Below are 20,291 nucleotides of genomic sequence, written 5' to 3'. Positions count from 1 at the left end.
TGAAACTTTAGTAGAAGAGTTGATGGAATTGTTGTATGCGAACTCTGCAAGCGGTAACCATTCAACCCAGTCATCCTGGTTCTGTGAGATATAACACCTTAAGTATTGCTCCAAAGTCTGATTCAGTCTTTCAGTAAGGCCATTAGATTGGGGATGAAATGCTGTTGACATTCTAGAGGAGATCCTTAACAATTTACATAGTTCCTTCCAAAACCTGGATGTAAATTGGGTCCCTCGGTCAGTGACTATAGAGGTCGGTAAACCATGGAGTTTCACGATGTGATCAAAGAATGTTTTAGCTGTTGTGAGAGCGTTTGGAATTCTCTTGAGAGGTATGAAATAAGAGAGTTTAGTAAGATGATCTATAACCACTAATATGGTTGTGAATGAATTAGATGGTGGCAATTCGACTATGAAGTCCATTCCAATCATGGTCCAAGGGACTTCAGGTATAGGTAATGGTTTTAGTAAACCAAAAGGTCTGTGGTGTTCTTTTTTGCAAGCTGCACATACATGACAATCTGACACAAAGGCAACTACATCTTGTCTTAAACCAGGCCACCAGTAATTCCTTGTTAATAAATCCTGGGTTTTAGTGATTCCAGGATGACCGGACATAGGGTTCGTATGATGTAGATGTAGGATCTCCTTCCTTACAGAAGGAGGAACGTATAACAAATTGTTGTAGAAGTATAATCCTGAAGTGGCGTCCTTTACGCAGCATGATGGAATGGTAGAATCTTTTAGTAAAGCTAATAAAATGTCTTTTTGTAGGCGAGAAGTTACAGCTATAAACTTGGTTGACGGTATAACTGTTTGTTGTTCTTCCTTTTCATTATGTTTAGTAAAAGAACGGGAAAGAGCATCAGCTTGGATGTTCCTTGAACCTGGTCTATATGTGATCTGAAAGTTAAATCGGTCCAGGAATAAAGACCATCGGACTTGTCTTGATGACAAGGTCTTGTTTTTTCTAAGATATTGTAAATTCTTATGATCTGTAAGAACTGTAAATGGTTTGAGTGTCCCTTCCAGTAGGTGTCTCCAGTGTTCCAGGGCACATTTGATAGCTAGAAGTTCCAGGTCCCCCACAGAGTAATTCCTTTCAGCTATAGACAGGAGTCGAGAGTAAAAAGCTACAGGATGTAGGACTGAAGTATCGGTTTGTTGTTGGGAGAGAATAGCACCAATACCAACAGTAGAAGCATCAACCTCTAACACAAATTGGAATTCTGGATTAGGAAGCTGTAGGATAGGAGCTGAAGTAAAACATTCTTTTAAATGCTCAAAAGCTTGTTGGGCTTCTACAGTCCAAACGAGTCGATTCTTACCGGTTAACTTAGTTAGAGGTTGAACAATGGATGAAAATCCTTTGATGAATCTCCTATAAAAATTAGAGAAGCCTAGAAACCTCTGAAGAGATTTCACAGAGGTGGGTACAGGCCATTTGAGTATGGATGTAACCTTCTCTGGATCCATGTTTACACCGTTAGGGGAGATTATGTAACCCAAAAATTGCATGGAATATACATTTCTCAGCCTTGGCGTATAGCTGATGTTCTCTTAATCTAGACAAAACCCATCTTACATGTTTTACATGATCAGTTAGATTTTTGGAGTATATCAAAATATCGTCTAGATATATTACAACACACACATCCATTAAGTCTTTGAAAATATCGTTTATGAAAAATTGAAATGTGGCCGGAGCATTAGTTAAGCCGAATGGCATAACATTATTATTTATTTATTTATAAAATATTTTACCAGGAAGGATACATTGAGATTTCTCTCGTTTTCAAGTATGTCCTGGGATCACAAAACATTGCATTGATACAATAGGGTACAATAAAATACAAAAACAATAATAATACACAATATATGCAAACATTTAACATAGAGCAGGTATGAAATATTTAATCAACCATGACAGGAGCATTCTGTTTTGAGATATGTATAGAGGGATCTCTTAAAGGATTTTAGGCTTGGGGAAGTTTTTAAAGTGTGAGGGAGGTCATTCCATAATTGTGGCGCTCTGTAGGAAAAGGAGGATCGAGCTGCTTTTTTTTTGTATTGAGGCAAGCTAAATAATGTGCTGTTATTGGATCGGAGGTTATAGGAGGTGGGAATAGCAGGGGAGAGCATTCTGCTCAGGTAGGGTGGGAGCTTCCCAGAAAGGCTCTTAAAGACAAGGCAGGAAAGATGGAGGGTGCGTCTGGATTCCAGCGACAGCCAGTTTAGTTCTTTTAGCATGTCACAATGGTGGGTCCTGTAGTTACATTGTAGCACAAAGCGGCAGAGCGAGTTATATAACGTATTTAGTTTATTAAGGTGAGTTTGCGGAGCAGGTGCATATACTATGTCCCCATAATCCAAGATAGGCATCAGCATTTGCTGTACAATCTTTTCCTTTACTGTAGGGCTGAGGCAAGATTTGTTTCTGTACAGGGCACCTAGTTTTGGATAAAGTTTAGAGGCAATTTTTTCTATGTGGAGTCCAAAAGATAGATTGGGGTCTAACAACATACCTAAGTATTTAAAAGAGTGGACTGCGGTCAGCGTGCAATTGGATTTTGTTTTGATGCGAAGATGGGAATTTTGTAATTTATGTATTTTAGGTCCCGTTCCAAAGATCATTGTGACCGTTTTGTCAGTGTTTAGGAAGAGTTTGTTTTTTGAGATCCACTTTTCTACCTCTGTGAACTGGTCTTGGAGCACTGTTTCAAGCTGCAGCAGATCAGATTTGTTTGCATAGATTACCGTGTCGTCTGCGTACATGTGTACAGTTGAGGATTTGCAGACATTAGGCAAATCATTTATAAAAAATGTGAATAGTAGGGGGCCGAGAATGGAACCTTGGGGAACACCACACGTGACTGGGAGAGGGAGGGAGTCACTGTTAGAGACAGAGACATATTGTGATCGATCCGATACATATGATTTAAACCAGGTTAACGGGTGATCAGCAATACCAGAGTTTCTTCTGTTATGTGTGATCAGTCCACGGGTCATCATTACTTCTGGGATATAACTCCTCCCCAACAGGAAATGCAAGAGGATTCACCCAGCAGAGCTGCATATAGCTCCTCCCCTCTACGTCACTCCCAGTCATTCTCTTGCACCCAGCAACTAGATAGGATGTGTGAGAGGACTATGGTGATTATACTTAGTTTTTATAACTTCAATCAAAAGTTTGTTATTTTACAATAGCACCGGAGCGTGTTATTGCCTCTCTGGCAGAGTTTGAAGAAGAATCTACCAGAGTTTTTACTATGATTTTAACCGGAGTAGTTAAGATCATATTGCTGTTTCTCGGCCATCTGAGGGAGGTAAAAGCTTCAGATCAGGGGACAGCGGGCAGATGAATCTGCATTGAGGTATGTAGCAGTTTTTATTTTCTGAATGGAATTGATGAGAAAATCCTGCCATACCGTTATAATGACATGTATGTATACTCTACACTTCAGTATTCTGGGGATGGTATTTCACCGGAATTACTCTGTTAAAAGTACATTAAACCTTTTAATAGGTATTTATTATGTTAAACGTTTTTGCTGGAATGTAGAATCGTTTGCATTTTCTGAGGTACTGAGTGAATAAATATTTGGGCATTATTTTTCCACTTGGCAGTTGCTTGTTTTAATTGTGACAGTTTCGTTTCTCTCTCACTGCTGTGTGTGAGGGGGAGGGGCCGTTTTTGGCGCTCTTTGCTACGCATCAAAAAATTCCAGTCAGTTACTCTTGTATTTCCTGCATGATCCGGTTCATCTCTAACAGATCTCAGGGGTCTTCAAACTTCTTTGGAGGGAGGTAGATTCTCTCAGCAGAGCTGTGAGACTTATATATTGACTGTGATTAAAAAAACGTTGCTCTGTAATTTTTATGTTTCAAATTTAATTATTGTTACTTTACTAATGGGAACAAACCTTTGCTAAAAGTTGTGTTGTTTTTAAGGATTGATGCTATAACTGTCTTTCAGTTCATTATTTCAACTGTCATTTAATCGTTTAGTGCTCTTTGAGGCACAGTACGTTTTTGTTAAATAAGATTGTAACCAAGTTGCAAGTTTATTGCTAGTGTGTTAAACATGTCTGATTCAGAGGAAGATATCTGTGTCATTTGTTCCAATGCCAAGGTGGAGCCCAATAGAAATTTATGTACTAACTGTATTGATGCTACTTTAAATAAAAGCCAATCTGTACAAATTGAACAAATTTCACCAAACAGCGAGGGGAGAGTTATGCCGACTAACTCGCCTCACGTGTCAGTACCTGCATCTCCCGCCCGGGAGGTGCGTGATATTATGGCGCCTAGTACATCTGGGCGGCCATTACAGATAACATTACAAGATATGGCTACTGTTATGACTGAAGTTTTGGCTAAATTACCAGAACTAAGAGGCAAGCGTGATCACTCTGGGGTGAGAACAGAGTGCGCTGATAATACTAGGGCCATGTCTGATACTGCGTCACAGCTTGCAGAACATGAGGACGGAGAGCTTCATTCTGTGGGTGATGGTTCTGATCCAAACAGATTGGATTCAGATATTTCAAATTTTAAATTTAAATTGGAGAACCTCCGTGTATTACTAGGGGAGGTTTTAGCGGCTCTTAATGATTGTAACACTGTTGCAATACCAGAAAAATTGTGTAGGTTGGATAAATACTTTGCGGTACCGGCGAGTACTGACGTTTTTCCTATACCTAAGAGACTAACTGAAATTGTTACTAAGGAGTGGGATAGACCCGGTGTGCCGTTCTCACCCCCTCCAATATTTAGAAAGATGTTTCCAATAGACGCCACCACACGGGACTTATGGCAAACGGTCCCTAAGGTGGAGGGAGCAGTTTCTACTTTAGCTAAGCGTACCACTATCCCGGTGGAGGATAGCTGTGCTTTTTCAGATCCAATGGATAAAAAATTAGAGGGTTACCTTAAGAAAATGTTTGTTCAACAAGGTTTTATATTGCAACCCCTTGCATGCATCGCGCCGATTACGGCTGCGGCAGCATTTTGGATTGAGTCTCTGGAAGAGAGCCTTAGTTCAGCTACGCTGGACGACATTACGGACAGGCTTAGAGTCCTTAAACTAGCTAATTCATTCATTTCGGAGGCCGTAGTACATTTAACCAAACTTACGGCTAAGAACTCAGGATTCGCCATTCAGGCACGTAGGGCGCTGTGGCTAAAATCCTGGTCAGCTGATGTAACTTCTAAGTCCAAATTACTTAATATACCTTTCAAGGGGCAAACTTTATTTGGGCCCGGTTTGAAAGAAATTATCGCTGACATTACAGGAGGTAAGGGCCACGCTCTGCCTCAAGACAAAGCCAAAGCTAAGGCTAGACAGTCTAATTTTCGTCCCTTTCGGAATTTCAAAGCAGGAGCAGCATCAACTTCCACTGCACCAAAACAGGAAGGAGCTGTTGCTCGTTACAGACAAGGCTGGAAACCTAACCAGTCCTGGAACAAGGGCAAGCAGGCCAGGAAACCTGCTGCTGCCCCAAAGACAGCATGAACCGAGGGCCCCCGATCCGGGACCGGATCTAGTGGGGGGCAGACTCTCTCTCTTCGCCCAGGCCTGGGCAAGAGATGTTCAGGATCCCTGGGCGCTAGAGATCATATCTCAGGGATACCTTCTAGACTTCAAATTCTCTCCCCCAAGAGGGAGATTTCATCTGTCAAGGTTGTCAACAAACCAGATAAAGAAAGAAGCGTTTCTACGCTGTGTACAAGATCTGTTATTAATGGGAGTGATCCATCCGGTTCCGCGGTCGGAACAAGGACAAGGGTTTTACTCAAACCTGTTTGTGGTTCCCAAAAAAGAGGGAACTTTCAGGCCAATCTTGGATTTAAAGATCCTAAACAAATTCCTAAGAGTTCCATCGTTCAAAATGGAAACTATTCGGACAATCTTACCCATGATCCAAAAGGGTCAGTACATGACCACAGTGGATTTAAAGGATGCTTACCTTCACATACCGATTCACAAAGATCATTACCGGTATCTAAGGTTTGCCTTCTTAGACAGGCATTACCAGTTTGTAGCTCTTCCATTCGGATTGGCTACGGCTCCAAGAATCTTCACAAAGGTTCTGGGTGCCCTTCTGGCGGGACTAAGACCGCGAGGAATTTCGGTAGCTCCGTACCTAGACGACATTCTGATACAAGCTTCAAGCTTTCAAACTGCCAAGTCTCATACAGAGTTAGTTCTGGCATTTCTAAGGTCGCATGGATGGAAAGTGAACGAAAAGAAGAGTTCTCTTTTTCCTCTCACAAGAGTTCCATTCTTGGGGACTCTTATAGATTCTGTAGAAATGAAGATTTATCTGACAGAAGACAGATTAACAAAGCTTCTAAATGCATGCCGTGTCCTTCATTCCATTCAACTCCCGTCAGTAGCTCAATGCATGGAGGTGATCGGCTTAATGGTAGCAGCAATGGACATAGTTCCCTTTGCACGTCTACATCTCAGACCGCTGCAATTGTGCATGCTGAGTCAGTGGAATGGGGATTACTCAGACTTGTCCCCTACTCTGAATCTGGATCAAGAGACCAGAAACTCTCTTCTATGGTGGCTTTCTCGGCCACATCTGTCCAGGGGGATGCCATTCAGCAGGCCGGACTGGACAATTGTAACAACAGACGCCAGCCTACTAGGTTGGGGCGCTGTCTGGAATTCTCTGAAGGCTCAGGGACAATGGAATCAGGAGGAAAGTCTCCTGCCAATAAACATTCTGGAATTAAGAGCAGTTCTCCATGCCCTTCTGGCTTGGCCCCAGTTAAAAACTCGGGGGTTCATCAGGTTTCAGTCGGACAACATCACGACTGTAGCTTACATCAACCATCAAGGAGGGACAAGAAGCTCCCTAGCAATGATGGAAGTATCAAAGATAATTCGCTGGGCAGAGTCTCACTCTTGCCACCTGTCAGCAATCCACATCCCGGGAGTGGAGAACTGGGAGGCGGATTTCTTGAGTCGCCAGACTTTTCATCCGGGGGAGTGGGAACTTCATCCGGAGGTCTTTGCCCAAATACTTCGACGTTGGGGCAAACCAGAGATAGATCTCATGGCGTCTCGCCAGAACGCCAAACTTCCTCGCTACGGGTCCAGATCCAGGGATCCGGGAGCGGTTCTGATAGATGCCTTGACAGCACCTTGGAACTTCGGGATGGCTTATGTGTTTCCACCCTTCCCGCTGCTTCCTCGATTGATTGCCAAAATCAAACAGGAGAGAGCATCAGTGATTCTAATAGCGCCTGCATGGCCACGCAGGACTTGGTATGCAGATCTAGTGGACATGTCATCCTGTCCGCCTTGGTCTCTACCTCTAAGACAGGACCTTCTGATACAGGGTCCATTCAAACATCAAAATCTAACTTCTCTGAAGCTGACTGCTTGGAAATTGAACGCTTGATTTTATCAAAACGTGGTTTTTCTGAGTCGGTTATTGATACCCTGATACAGGCTAGGAAGCCTGTTACCAGAAGGATTTACCATAAGATATGGCGTAAATACCTATACTGGTGCGAATCCAAAGGTTACTCCTGGAGTAAGGTTAGGATTCCTAGGATATTGTCCTTTCTACAAGAAGGTTTAGAAAAGGGTTTATCGGCTAGCTCATTAAAGGGACAGATCTCAGCTCTGTCCATCTTGTTACACAGGCGTCTGTCAGAAAATCCAGACGTCCAGGCCTTTTGTCAGGCTTTAGCTAGGATCAAGCCTGTGTTTAAAACTGTTGCTCCGCCATGGAGTTTAAACTTAGTTCTTAACGTTTTACAGGGTGTTCCGTTTGAACCCCTTCATTCCATTGATATAAAATTGTTATCTTGGAAAGTTCTGTTTTTAATGGCTATTTCCTCGGCTCGAAGAGTCTCTGAGTTATCAGCCTTACATTGTGATTCTCCTTATCTGATTTTTCACTCAGACAAGGTAGTTCTGCGTACTAAACCTGGGTTCTTACCTAAGGTAGTCACTAACAGGAATATCAATCAAGAGATTGTTGTTCCATCCTTGTGTCCAAATCCTTCTTCAAAGAAGGAACGTCTTCTACACAATCTGGATGTAGTTCGTGCCCTCAAGTTCTACTTGCAGGCAACTAAGGATTTTCGACAAACGTCTTCCCTGTTTGTCGTGTATTCTGGTCAGAGGAGAGGTCATAAGGCTTCGGCTACCTCTCTCTCCTTCTGGCTTCGTAGCATAATTCGTTTAGCCTATGAGACTGCTGGACAGCAGCCTCCTGAAAGAATTACAGCTCATTCTACTAGAGCTGTGGCTTCCACTTGGGCCTTTAAGAATGAGGCCTCTGTTGAACAGATTTGCAAGGCTGCAACTTGGTCTTCGCTTCATACTTTTTCCAAATTTTACAAATTTGACACTTTTGCCTCTTCGGAGGCTATTTTTGGGAGAAAGGTTCTTCAGGCAGTGGTTCCTTCTGTATAATGAGCCTGCCTATCCCTCCCGTCATCCGTGTACTTTTGCTTTGGTATTGGTATCCCAGAAGTAATGATGACCCGTGGACTGATCACACATAACAGAAGAAAACATAATTTATGCTTACCTGATAAATTCCTTTCTTCTGTTGTGTGATCAGTCCACGGCCCGCCCTGTTTTAAGGCAGGTAAATATCTTTTAAATTATACTCCAGTCACCACTTCAACCTTGGTTTCTCCTTTCTCGTTGATTCTTGGTCGAATGACTGGGAGTGACGTAGAGGGGAGGAGCTATATGCAGCTCTGCTGGGTGAATCCTCTTGCATTTCCTGTTGGGGAGGAGTTATATCCCAGAAGTAATGATGACCCGTGGACTGATCACACAACAGAAGAAAGGAATTTATCAGGTAAGCATAAATTATGTTTTTTTAGTTTGAGAAGTAGTAGGTCATGGTCCACTGTGTCAAAAGCCTTTGCAAAATCAAGGAAAATAGCTCCAGTTAGGTCTCCTTGTTCCATGGCAGTTTGGATGTTGTTGCAAACTTTTAGGAGGGCAGTTGTAGTGGAGTGATTTGGTCTGAAACCTGATTGATCAGGGGTCAGATAGTTAGAAAGTTGATAATACTCGCATAATTGCATATGGACGCATTTTTCTAGGATTTTTGACAATACAGGGAGCAGTGATATAGGACGATAGTTAGAAACCAAGGTTAACTCCCCACTTTTATGAATAGGCACTACTCTTGCAGTTTTCCAGAGTTTGGGTATGTATCCAGACACCAAGGATTCGTTAATTAGGGTTGCAACAGGCTTAGCAATTGCCGGCGCACTGAGCTTCAACAGCATTGCTGGGATTTGATCAGGTCCTGACTGGTTTTTCATTTTTAGATTATCGAGGTGTTTCTTAATGACATTGAAGGGTACAGGTCTAAAATTGAACTTTTCTATATTGGGTCTTTGCTGTTTTAGTGGGGCCTGATCCACATTTGTAGCTTCAGGATGTGTGCCATTTATTAGTTTGTCAATCAGGGTGGTGGAGCATCCTACAAAATAATTGTTAAAGGCATTTGCTACTTCTAAGGGGAGTTGCAGGTTTTGGTTATCCACATTGACAGTGGAGGGTTGGGAGTGGATTGGTGGATTTTGTAAGTTATTTACGAGTTTCCAAAACTTTCTAGGGTTACATATATTATTGTTCAGATTTTCACAGAAATATTGCACCTTAGCCAATTTCTTCCTGTAACTACCTGATGCAGAGAGCAGTGTCAGCTGCAAATGTGGGTCTGTGAATGTTCCTTAGACTTGTTGTGAGTATACTTTAAGTCAGCTGGGGGGAAAGATAAATTAGTGTTATATTGGTCTGCAAAAAAAGTTAAGGGAGAGTGCTAGGGGTCATACAGGCCAAAAAGAAAATAAAAACCAAGAAAAAAACACAGAGAAAGATCACAAATTAAAGCGATAAGAGAGGTATCCATTGAGGAAAATAAAACCATTTAACAAGCAAGATAAATGGCCCATCAGTGTGCTCCAGTATGCATTTAAAATACAGAATACAAATAATAGCAAATACATATTACAACATACACATTATTAGAAAACAGGGGTGAAATATAATAAGATGACTTTCTTCCTGTAACTACCTGATGCAGAGAGCAGTGTCAGCTGCAAATGTGGGTCTGTGAATGTTCCTTAGACTTGTTGTGAGTATACTTTAAGTCAGCTGATGCAGAGAGCAGTGTCAGCTGCAAATGTGGGTCTGTGAATGTTCCTTAGACTTGTTGTGAGTATACTTTAAGTATACATTATACATTATATTGAAAGAGACCATAACGGGTTCTGAATGCTGTTTTCCATTCGTCACCGCTTTTTATCCTGATTAAATTGTATGCTCCCTTCAAATCTAGTTTGGTAAAAATAGTTGCATCTGTTAACCGTTCAAGTAATTCAGGTATTAAAGGAAGTGGATACCTATTTTTAATCGTAATAGAGTTTAATGCTCTGTAATCAATGATTGGGCGTAAGGTCCCATCTTTATTTGTGACAAAGAAAATGCCCGCTGCTGCAGGAGAGGTTGAGGTAGAAATAAAACCTTTCCTTAGATTATCGTCTAGGTACTCTCTGAGAAATTTTAATTCTTTTTGAGAGAGTGGAAAAATTTGGCCTAACGGTATGATAGACCCAGGTTTAGTATCAATGGGGCAATCATAAGGTCTGTGTGGAGGTAGATTTTCAGCTTCCTTAAGGTCAAATACATCTGAAAAGTCTGAATACTGCAATGGTATATGAGGGTGTAGAGTTTTGATTTCCACACAGGGAAAACGGGTAGCAGAACAGTATGGGGAAGAAAAAGTTACTGTGTTACTGCTCCAGTCTATTTGAGGGTTGTGTTTTCTTAACCAAGGAAAACCCAATATTAAGGGGTGTAGTGAGCTAGGAATGATATCAAACGTAATGTATTCTGTATGACCCATGTTACAAGAGACAAGTAAGGGAACAGTATGGTGTGTGATTGGGCCTTTTAAATAAGTAGAGCCATCAATAACCTTCACATAGATAGGGGTTTGCTTTTGCACACAAGGTATTTTATTAGTATATACAAGGGTTTTGTCAATGAAGCTTCCATAAGCTCCAGAATCAATCGGCGCCTCAGTCTTGAGATGATGCTGGTCCCACTGCAAAGACAATGTGAATGTTAATTGTGATTCATGAATGTTATCAGTATTTGGGTTAACTATAAGAATCTTACCCCTTTTTTGCCTGTTCAGAATAGGGCAGGAAGAGACACTGTGTTCTTTATTCCCACAGTACATACAGAGGTTTGATATCCTCCTTCTCTGTTTCTCTTCTTGGGATAATGGTCCACGGATGGCCCCAATTTCCATGGGCACAGGGGCTGTGGGGGTCTTTTCAGCATGAGAGGGTGTAAACCTTTTGAGGTAAGTCTCTGGGTGTTGTTTTTCGGCTCTCCTCTCTGTATCGTCTGTCCATTGCTATGCATATCTTTATGAGGGATTCCATGGTGTCTGGAGGTTCAATGCGAGAGATCTCATCCTAAAGGTGTTCAGAGAGACCTAAACGAAATTGTTTTTTTAAACTTACAGTATTCCACTGCGAATCTGTGGCCCAGAGCTGGAAATCTGCCACAGAGTCCTCAACTGGACGTTTGTCTTGCTTCAGGGTGCGCAAATTTGTTTCTGCTGTTAACTGGGTGTTGCAATCCTCATACAAGACAGCCATCTCCTTAAAAAATTCACTGATAGAATTCATAATAGGATCATCAGTTTCATAAAACTTATCAGCCCACGAACGGGGATCTCCAGTTAGATAAGAGATGGTAGTACAAACCTTGATCTTGTCAGTATAATATGTCCTGGGCTTCATGGAAAACATCAGCATGCATGCATTTCTGAATTCACGAAAGCATGTTCTTTCACCAGAAAAAAAACGTGGAGGGTTAACCTGTGGTTCAGGGTGATCAGCCTCTTTCCTTGAAAAAAAATCATTCATTAACCTCTTCAGGGTGTGGTTTTCATTTTTAACTTCAGTCAAACCTTGTGCTAAAATTTCAACTTTCTGGTTTAAGGAAGCTATTTCAATTGCCATTGAGGCAGGATCCATGATTTTCCTATATACAAGCTTTAAACTATAATGTATATATGTTAGTAAATTTCTTTATTGGCTTGATAATTTTGTTATAAGCTTGTATAATGTGGCTATTCCCAAAGAACCTTAAGTGAAACAGGCTTATACAAAAGGTTATTACCAAGGGAGATAGCTGATTTACTTAGTATAAGTTCTTTTTATAACACTTTACAGAATCAAAGTAAAGTGAATAAAACAGATGAAATGTAGCCTTTGTATATTTTACACAATTGTAAAGAGTTGTGTTCTTTAAAGATAGAAGGCAGCAAACAAGCAGCTTATTGGTACTTGTATGAGAAAAGCAGATTTGTATAGCAAAGTCTCTTTTTAGTTAAGCTTAGAAGTGAGAAACTGCTTTGCAGTCTGCAGTGTCCATATAGCAAGAGGTATCAGGTTACAGCAGGCAAAGTGTGTGATACAGAGAGAAGGGGAGAGCCAGCTCTAACCAGGTGTAAGCACTTTAACAGTTTGTATGTCAGCAGAACTTTGGATAGCAATATATACAACTTGAGACAATTGTATATAAAATTAATGATACTTGCGAGTGAGTTTAGATCTGCAGAGAGCGAAGTTGGCACTGAGTCAAAACGGATCACAGCAGGGAAGCTTTTGTTATTTCCTGGTTGAGGTAAACACTCAGTAACGGAGCTGGCTGGAAAATCAGACTGCAGAGTTAACACAGAATTGCAAGAGTTGCTGTCAAAGTCTTTTTCTTGAAGTGTAAAGCGGCAGGAAATGCTTCTTAGGTTTAGAAGCTGGAGAGATGACAACAAGGATTTCTTTAAACAGGTACAAACGCAGGATCTGTAGATTTTAGCTTTAGAGCTTGAAGCAGAGTGGGAACTACAAACTTCAATTATCAAGCAAAGCACAGGTGTACTGAACACACCTTTAAAGGGAGGTGAAGGAGTGGGTTGGTCTTAGTTCTTAAAGAGACAGGAATATGACACTTGATGTCTGTTGTTCTATCCAATGTGCTGGAATGAGCCCCTTTTCCCCATTCAACATCAATAAGAAAAGTAGGAACTTATCTTCCCCAACAATCTTAGGCAGCTCATGGAAAATCAAATACGTTGGTTTAGGAGGGATGATAACCCGAAGAATCCTGCTCATTTCTCCCAGCACCTCCTCCCAAAAGGGACGTATACAAGGGCAGGTCCACCAAATATGAAGAAGAGTGCCCTCTCCGCCACAGTCTCTCCAACACCCCCCACTTGCATGCAGGTATATTCTTTAAAGCCTTTGGGGTGTCATATACCACCTACTTAAAAATGTATAGTGCATCTCCTGGATTCTCATTGCAACAGAAGCCCTTTTAGCTCTCCCAAAGATCTTGAGCCAGTCTTTAAGCTCTATCTCCTGTCCCAAATCCTTCTGCCATGCATATGATGGGAGGTTGGTTCCTCCCCTTGTCAATAGGAGCTTGTATAATTGTGATACAAGGTGGGTTGGGTTCTGATGCATTGTACATAATACTTCAAATAATGTTTTACATCAGCGCGGACCTCTCATTATGGGTAGAAAAATAGTGTCTAATCTGTGCTACTCTATACCATGACGAAAAAAGACCTGGGTCCCAATCAACCAGCTCCGCTTGGGTTTTTATTTTGTCCTGTTGTAGTATATTAAAGATCGAAGATTCCGCCAGTGTATAGGAAAATCCGTGAGCACGTGGCCCGAACTCCAAGCCAGGGTCCGGATTTTCTTTTATAGGAGTGACCGGAGAACTAAAGGAGGAGACAAATGGCTCCTTACCAATTAGTTTGTTCCATCTCTTGAAAACCTCTTCAATCAGAGAGTAACCTTTGATAGTTACTGGGCGGTTTTTAGCAGAAATCCAGGCCAATGCCCCCAGGTTTCCCCTCCGTAGCTTCGAGGCTAATTTTATACCTTTACAAAAGAAAATAATAGCCAATATGTCCTCATGGAGATCTAGAAAGACATTGTGGTTAGGTAGAATATATATATATAAAATGAATTTGTTACAGAAAGTCTGCTAGAATAAGTAAAACATAATGTGTAAGTCATGTAGCAGTGGAGGCATTGGAGTACCAGACTTAACTAAATACATACAGGCTGTCTTCCTGCAGAGAATTGTGGATTGGTTCACCAACTTTGAGAATAAGTTATGGGTTAAACTGGAACATGACTTGACGGACACTACACACCTTGGGGCATATTGTTGGCAACCACAGAAAGGAATCTTAGCAGACAAATGTCCGTACACTATCATCAATGAGACATATATAGTTTTAGACCTGGTTTAGGAGCAATGGGTAGAGCTGTAATAACCTCTAATAGAATGTTAATGATGCACCAATTGGGAGACAAATCGAGGTTATTATCCCAAAAAGATCTCATAGAGAAGGGATGGGACATTTTTACGAACTGTTTTTTTTTTCTCACACAATGCCATTTTTATATATACGAACACATCCTGACAGATTAAACCTTCTTAGAAGCCTAACTAATTTTGAAAACCTTTGCGTGTCTCCTGTCCCTAGATGAGGCTCCTTGTCATTAATATATAATATGCTACAACAAACGCTACCGGGGCAATACCCATACTATGTAGAGAGATGGAGGGAAGAATTAGGGGTCCCTTTAATGCAAAGGGATTTAAATGATACTTTTGTTAGGTTAGAAAAGATATCAGTCTCGAGTAAACACATTGAGACGAATATAAAAATTACTGCACAGGTGGTACCTCAAACCGCACAGAGTCCATAAACTCTTTAATTCTACTAGCAATAAGTGCTGGAGGTGCAAAATAGAAATAGGACATATGTCGCACATTTGGTGGCAATGTCCTCTAATTAACATAGCAAGGAAAGCAGTAGCGGAGGAAACCTCTAAATTAACAGAGGTCCCACTACCAGCAGACCCAGTTCTCTGGTTATTTAATAAGATCCCCACAAAACTCCCCAACCATAAAAGAAAACTCATATGTATAGCTAGCAACAGTTTAAAATCCCTCATAACGCTCCATTTGTAAATAACAACTATCCCCACAGTGCCCCAATGGAGACAACAGTTTTTTAAGATCCTCACTCTTGAAGAGTATGGGTACCTAAAAATCAGAAATACCTTGACATATTCGATAATGAAAGATGCCTGGGATAGATAAATTACAATTACATTTAACGACAGAGGGACACCATCTCTGACTCAAACCACTTAGCTCATGGGTCAGTAGCCATTGGGGTAATATCATAAGGGGAGTGTACCATGTATGTCACGGTCAAGATAAATGTCATATAATATATGCTTCATTTTAATAGACTACACTTTGAATAGTCTACTTATGTCTTTAGTCTTTTTGTTTTCATTTTCTTTATTGTTACATGTTATTTATTGTTGAAAGCAAAATATGATCAGTTTGATTATTGTAATGTCTGATAAAAATTCAATAAAGCTGATTAACAAAAAAAAAAAAAAAAGCATATCGATATGCTAGTTAGGATAAGACCTTTACAAATATGTGGAGCACTTTGGCCAAATTTGCTATCACTTTAACTTCACTAAAAATGCATATGCTGCAGTGAAGATTAAAACAAGCTTTACAAAGTCAATAAAAGTAAATATGAGTGCCAAAACAAAAACTAACATTTGTGCACACAAGCAATAGTTATAAAGTGTAGTTGTGCCACTAAAGTTCTTTATTATTGAAATGTTATGTTTACTAAATTTAAAGGCATTAAATATGTTTTTATTACATTAAAAAAACAGAATTAATTCCAGAGATATTTATTTGCTTATGTTCACTAGTTATTTTAAACATTATAACTTTTTTTTTTTTTACATGAAATCATAATCTGATGTGAAGTAAAGAACGTGGTATGAATCTAACATTCTACAAAAATAAAGCTGATTTTTTTCATTGTGCACACAGATAATAGTTATAAAGAGTTGTTTTGGAACTAAAATAATTTAATTACTAAAACTGTCAAATTTTAAAAGCCCTTCATACATTTAAGAAAAATAATAAAAATAAAAAAATACAACCACATTCATTTCTTTTTCAGTAATTTATTAATATGGGATGCCCAAGAGTCTTTAAAAATATCTCCTAATGTTCAGTAAACTGCCCTTAAGTCTAAACATGGAGGCTGGGAAAAGGTGTAGGAGCCATAGCTAGTGCTGTCCCCTTGTATTAGACACTAATTTAGAACAGTTAATATATTCTCAAAATAAAATAATTATGTCATTAGTAAATAACAATACTACCATTTTATTTCTTTCAACAGGTGAATTCACAAATGGCAATAATCCTAGTCATGGTCAGAGTGCTGATACTACTTTCAATCTTTTTGAAAACCAAAGAAGCCACGTGGGAAATATATGTTATGAATGTGGGAAATGTTTTTCCTGTAACTCAAAACTTATTGAACATTTGAGAATTCATACAGGTGATAAACCATTTTCTTGTTCTGTGTGTGGGAAATGTTTTACTCAGAAAGCACAACTTGGTAGACATCAGAAAACTCACACAGGGGAGAAAGCATTTTCATGTTCTGTATGTGGAAAATGTTTTACTCAGAAATCAACTCTTATTATGCATCAGACAATTCATACAGGGGTGAAAGCATTTTCATGTTTGGACTGTGGGAAAGGGTTTACTCTGAAATCAACTCTTATTAGGCATCAGAAAAGTCATATAGGAGAGAAAGCATTTTCATGTTCTGATTGTGGGAAATGCTTTACTCTGAAATCAACTCTGATTAGTCATCAGAAAATTCACACAGGAGAGAAAGCATTTTCATGCTCTGACTGTGGTAAATGTTTTACTCAGAAATCACATCTTACTGATCATCAGAAAATTCATACAGGAAAGAAAGAATTTTCATGTTCTGACTGTGGGATATGGTTTACTCTGAAATCATCTCTTATTAGACATCAGAAAATCCATGCAGGGGAAAAGGGATTTTCATGTTCTGAATGTGGGAAATGTTTTATTCTTAAATCATATCTTACTGATCATCAGAAAATTCATTCAGGAGAGAAAGCATTTTCATGTTCTGAATGTGGGAAATGTTTTAACCGTAAATCAAATCTTATTGTTCATCAGAAAAGTCATACAGGAGAGAAAGCTTTTTCATGTTCAAAATGTGGTAAATCTTTTACCCTAAAAGGGCACCTTGTTAGTCATCAGAAAATTCATATTAAAGGAAATCAATAAAATCAGAGCTTAACTTCTTAAATGCAGAGGGCGACAAGTAGTCATCATCCGCACAATGTCTAAAGTGCTGGTCACTACATGTCCTCCACTGAGGGGGCATGCTTTGGAGCTATTTGAGACCCCTCTACTCCTCAAACAGTTAAAAAGTAGCCCAGTGTGTTTGTTATTCCCGGGGGAATCTGGGGTCCATATATAGTTTTGAATAGTCAAGTAATCATCTAGCCTATATAAAATTGCCAATTATTTGAGTAGAGGTTCATGAGAGGAAGCCCCTATATGTAGATCAAAGTTATATAAATATACCCAAATGTTGATAAACTTTTATTTGAAATGTAGGTACAGTTGAGGGCATTATAGTCAGGTGATCACTGAGGTGACAACATTTCCCTAGCTGGAATTTAAATTGACCAGGTGTATGTATAGGTGTACAGGGTAAACCCCTATGTTAACATCAAAAGTTTTAAGAGGCCTCCAAAAGGCTTTGTCTGGATTTGGATAGCCCCTGGCTGCATGAATTGCATTTTTCTGAAGTAAAACAACTGTTTTTTTACTTTTGATTTTCAATTGCTAATTTATATAGAAAAATGTCTATTTCTGTATATTTTAAAAAGGTTACCTTACACAATTATAGATCCACAAAAGTTTGGACTAGACAATTGAGAAGAGAACACTGTATTTTTTACAACCTTGTTTATTAAAATAAAAATATTTTTCCACACCTTTGTTGTAGATTTCTCACGTCATGATATATACGTAAAATAATGGTAAAGATTTAATCTGCTGGAAAAAAAGCAATATATAGTTTGTGTGGGTTTCTCACTGAAAAATTACTTCAAGTAGTGTTTAAATGTGAGCAGCATCTAAAAGCTCTAAAATAGCGAAATATTGGGATGTGAAATGGTTCAGCAGCTAAGAAATGAAAGGAATATTACACACTTTGAGATTGTTATATTAAATATTTTATTATATGTACTTTAAATACGCTACAATATACTTTCATTATTTATTTTGTTTCCTGTAATGTAACTCTGAAAATAGTTGGCTTTCCATTTCCCATACGTTTCTATAAAGTAATAAGAGCCGCCATTATGGAATATAAATATATATATATATATATATAATTACAAGTAGAGCACTATCCATATCTCAACCATGCACTAAAAAAGAATACATCACAATTTGATATTACAATTCACTGGTATATTACACGGCCTAGTCTTTCAATACATAGCTCAGGTTGCGCTTACATTGCTCTTATTACAAGTGCTGAGTTATGTGTAGTGTGCGGTGCAAAACCTTTAGGCAGGTGTGCCAAAATTCTGTAAAATATGAATGCTTTCAAAAATACAAATTTTAATAGTTTACAGAAAGGGTGGTGGATTCATTAAATAAACTAATTAAGACAGTAAACACAAAGACTGTAAAAGAATTCAAATTAGCAAAATGCAAAGTCAGTGAACAGAAGAAAAATATAAATTAAATCACTATTTGTAGAGACCACACTTTGGACTAGATTATGAGAGGAGCACAAATGTGCACTGGTATTACAAGTAAAGCGCAATGCAAACACGACCTTGCGTTCGCATTGCATGGAAACTTTACGCTCACAAGAGCAAAACCCACTCACTTTAACCCATAAAAAATAATTAATAATGCTATGTTGCTTTTTAATAATAGAAGCTTACACTTACATTTGTGGGTAATTGGGGCACATTGGTTAATTTTCTGAGTGCTAATTGCTACCAAGAGCTTGCGGTAGCATTAACCAACCATTTGTAATGGCTGGTTATTTATCATGCGCCTGTAAACGGGCGAATTAATCCGTTTACAGGCGCATGAAAAATTAGTACTCCACTTGTAATCTAGCCCTTTGCTTTTAAAACAGCATTAATTCTTCTAGGTACACTTGCACAGTCATGGATTTTGTAGGCATATCGTCAGGTAGACGATTAAACAGTTATAACAAATAGGTTTTTATGATCATCAATTTAATATGTAGGTTGGAACAAAATTATAAAGTGAAACAGAAACAGCTGTGTAGGAGGAATAAAACTGATTGAAGAACAGTGAATCTCTGCTAAAAAGGTGAGGTTGCTGAAGACAGTTTAATGTAAAAAGTCATACACCATGGCAAGACTAAACACAGCAACTTCTGATAAAGAACAAAGAAACAGACAAATTTAAGGAAAGCAGACATAGTGGTTAGCCAAGGAAACGCAGTGGAGCCAGATGAAAGACACATCATGCCTTCACAATCAGAAGATGTCCAGCAGGGCCATCAGCTCAAAATTGTCAGAAACTAGTGAGAGCCTGGTACACCCATCTACTATTTGCAGAATTCTAGTCAGAAGTAGGACCGGATTTCCCATTAGGCACAGTAGGCATGCATGTGCCTACAGGCGCACTGCAACGAGGGGCTCCTGCCTGTATAAATTTACTATGCATCCAGGCTGGGTCTGTGTCGCAAACAGGTCTCACTATCGTCACACAAGCTGCACACAACCCTGATGAGCATTAACATGTCTCTTGGCTAGGGCCCGGGCAGCTTCCGCTGCCATCAGACGAGACATTTAGCACCAACTACATATTTAAGGTTCCTGGGATGAGATATATAGGTTCACCAGCATCCAATCTCTGCTTAATTTAGTGCATTTTGGGAATTGTAGTGCAATTCTGCCACTCATGCTCACCCGAACAAGAAGTTCAGATATAACTAGAACTACATATCCCAGTAATGCAACGCCCCGGGGTATCCGCCTTTTTCTGCTCTGTTGCCATAGAAACGAGTATACAGCTGTATGGTTTTGGGCAAATGAGGGGGAGAGAGAGGTAGGCGAAAGGAGCAAGTTGCGTGCGTGTGCATGCGCATATCTGTATCTGGTTTGTGACTCTCTGTCATATAAAGAATTGATATCATAATGTTTTGTCCAATTGATTTGTACTTTGAAAGTACATACCCCAGGCTCACCCTGCTACATGCTACAGGGATAGATCACTGGCCCTAATTCAGCTGTGGCAATAAGAGGCTGTGTAAAGAGTA

At 39.6% G+C, this 20,291-nt stretch overlaps 1 protein-coding gene across 1 annotated transcript in view; it reads left to right on the top strand.

Moving 5' to 3' along the window:
* LOC128656980 (zinc finger protein OZF-like) overlaps positions 1–17,969 on the top strand; it is an 85,184-nt gene extending 67,215 nt beyond the window's left edge. Inside the window, exon 7 of the mRNA XM_053711190.1 lies at positions 16,320–17,969. Coding sequence (XP_053567165.1) covers positions 16,320–17,251 — 932 coding nt within the window. The 3' untranslated portion in view covers positions 17,252–17,969. The remainder of the gene's footprint in view (positions 1–16,319) is intronic.
* The last annotated feature ends 2,322 nt before the right edge of the window (positions 17,970–20,291 follow it).

The sequence above is a fragment of the Bombina bombina genome, chromosome 4 (assembly GCF_027579735.1).
Source record: "Bombina bombina isolate aBomBom1 chromosome 4, aBomBom1.pri, whole genome shotgun sequence".
NCBI lineage: Eukaryota > Metazoa > Chordata > Amphibia > Anura > Bombinatoridae > Bombina > Bombina bombina.
This window is presented reverse-complemented; position numbering and strand designations above follow the sequence as displayed.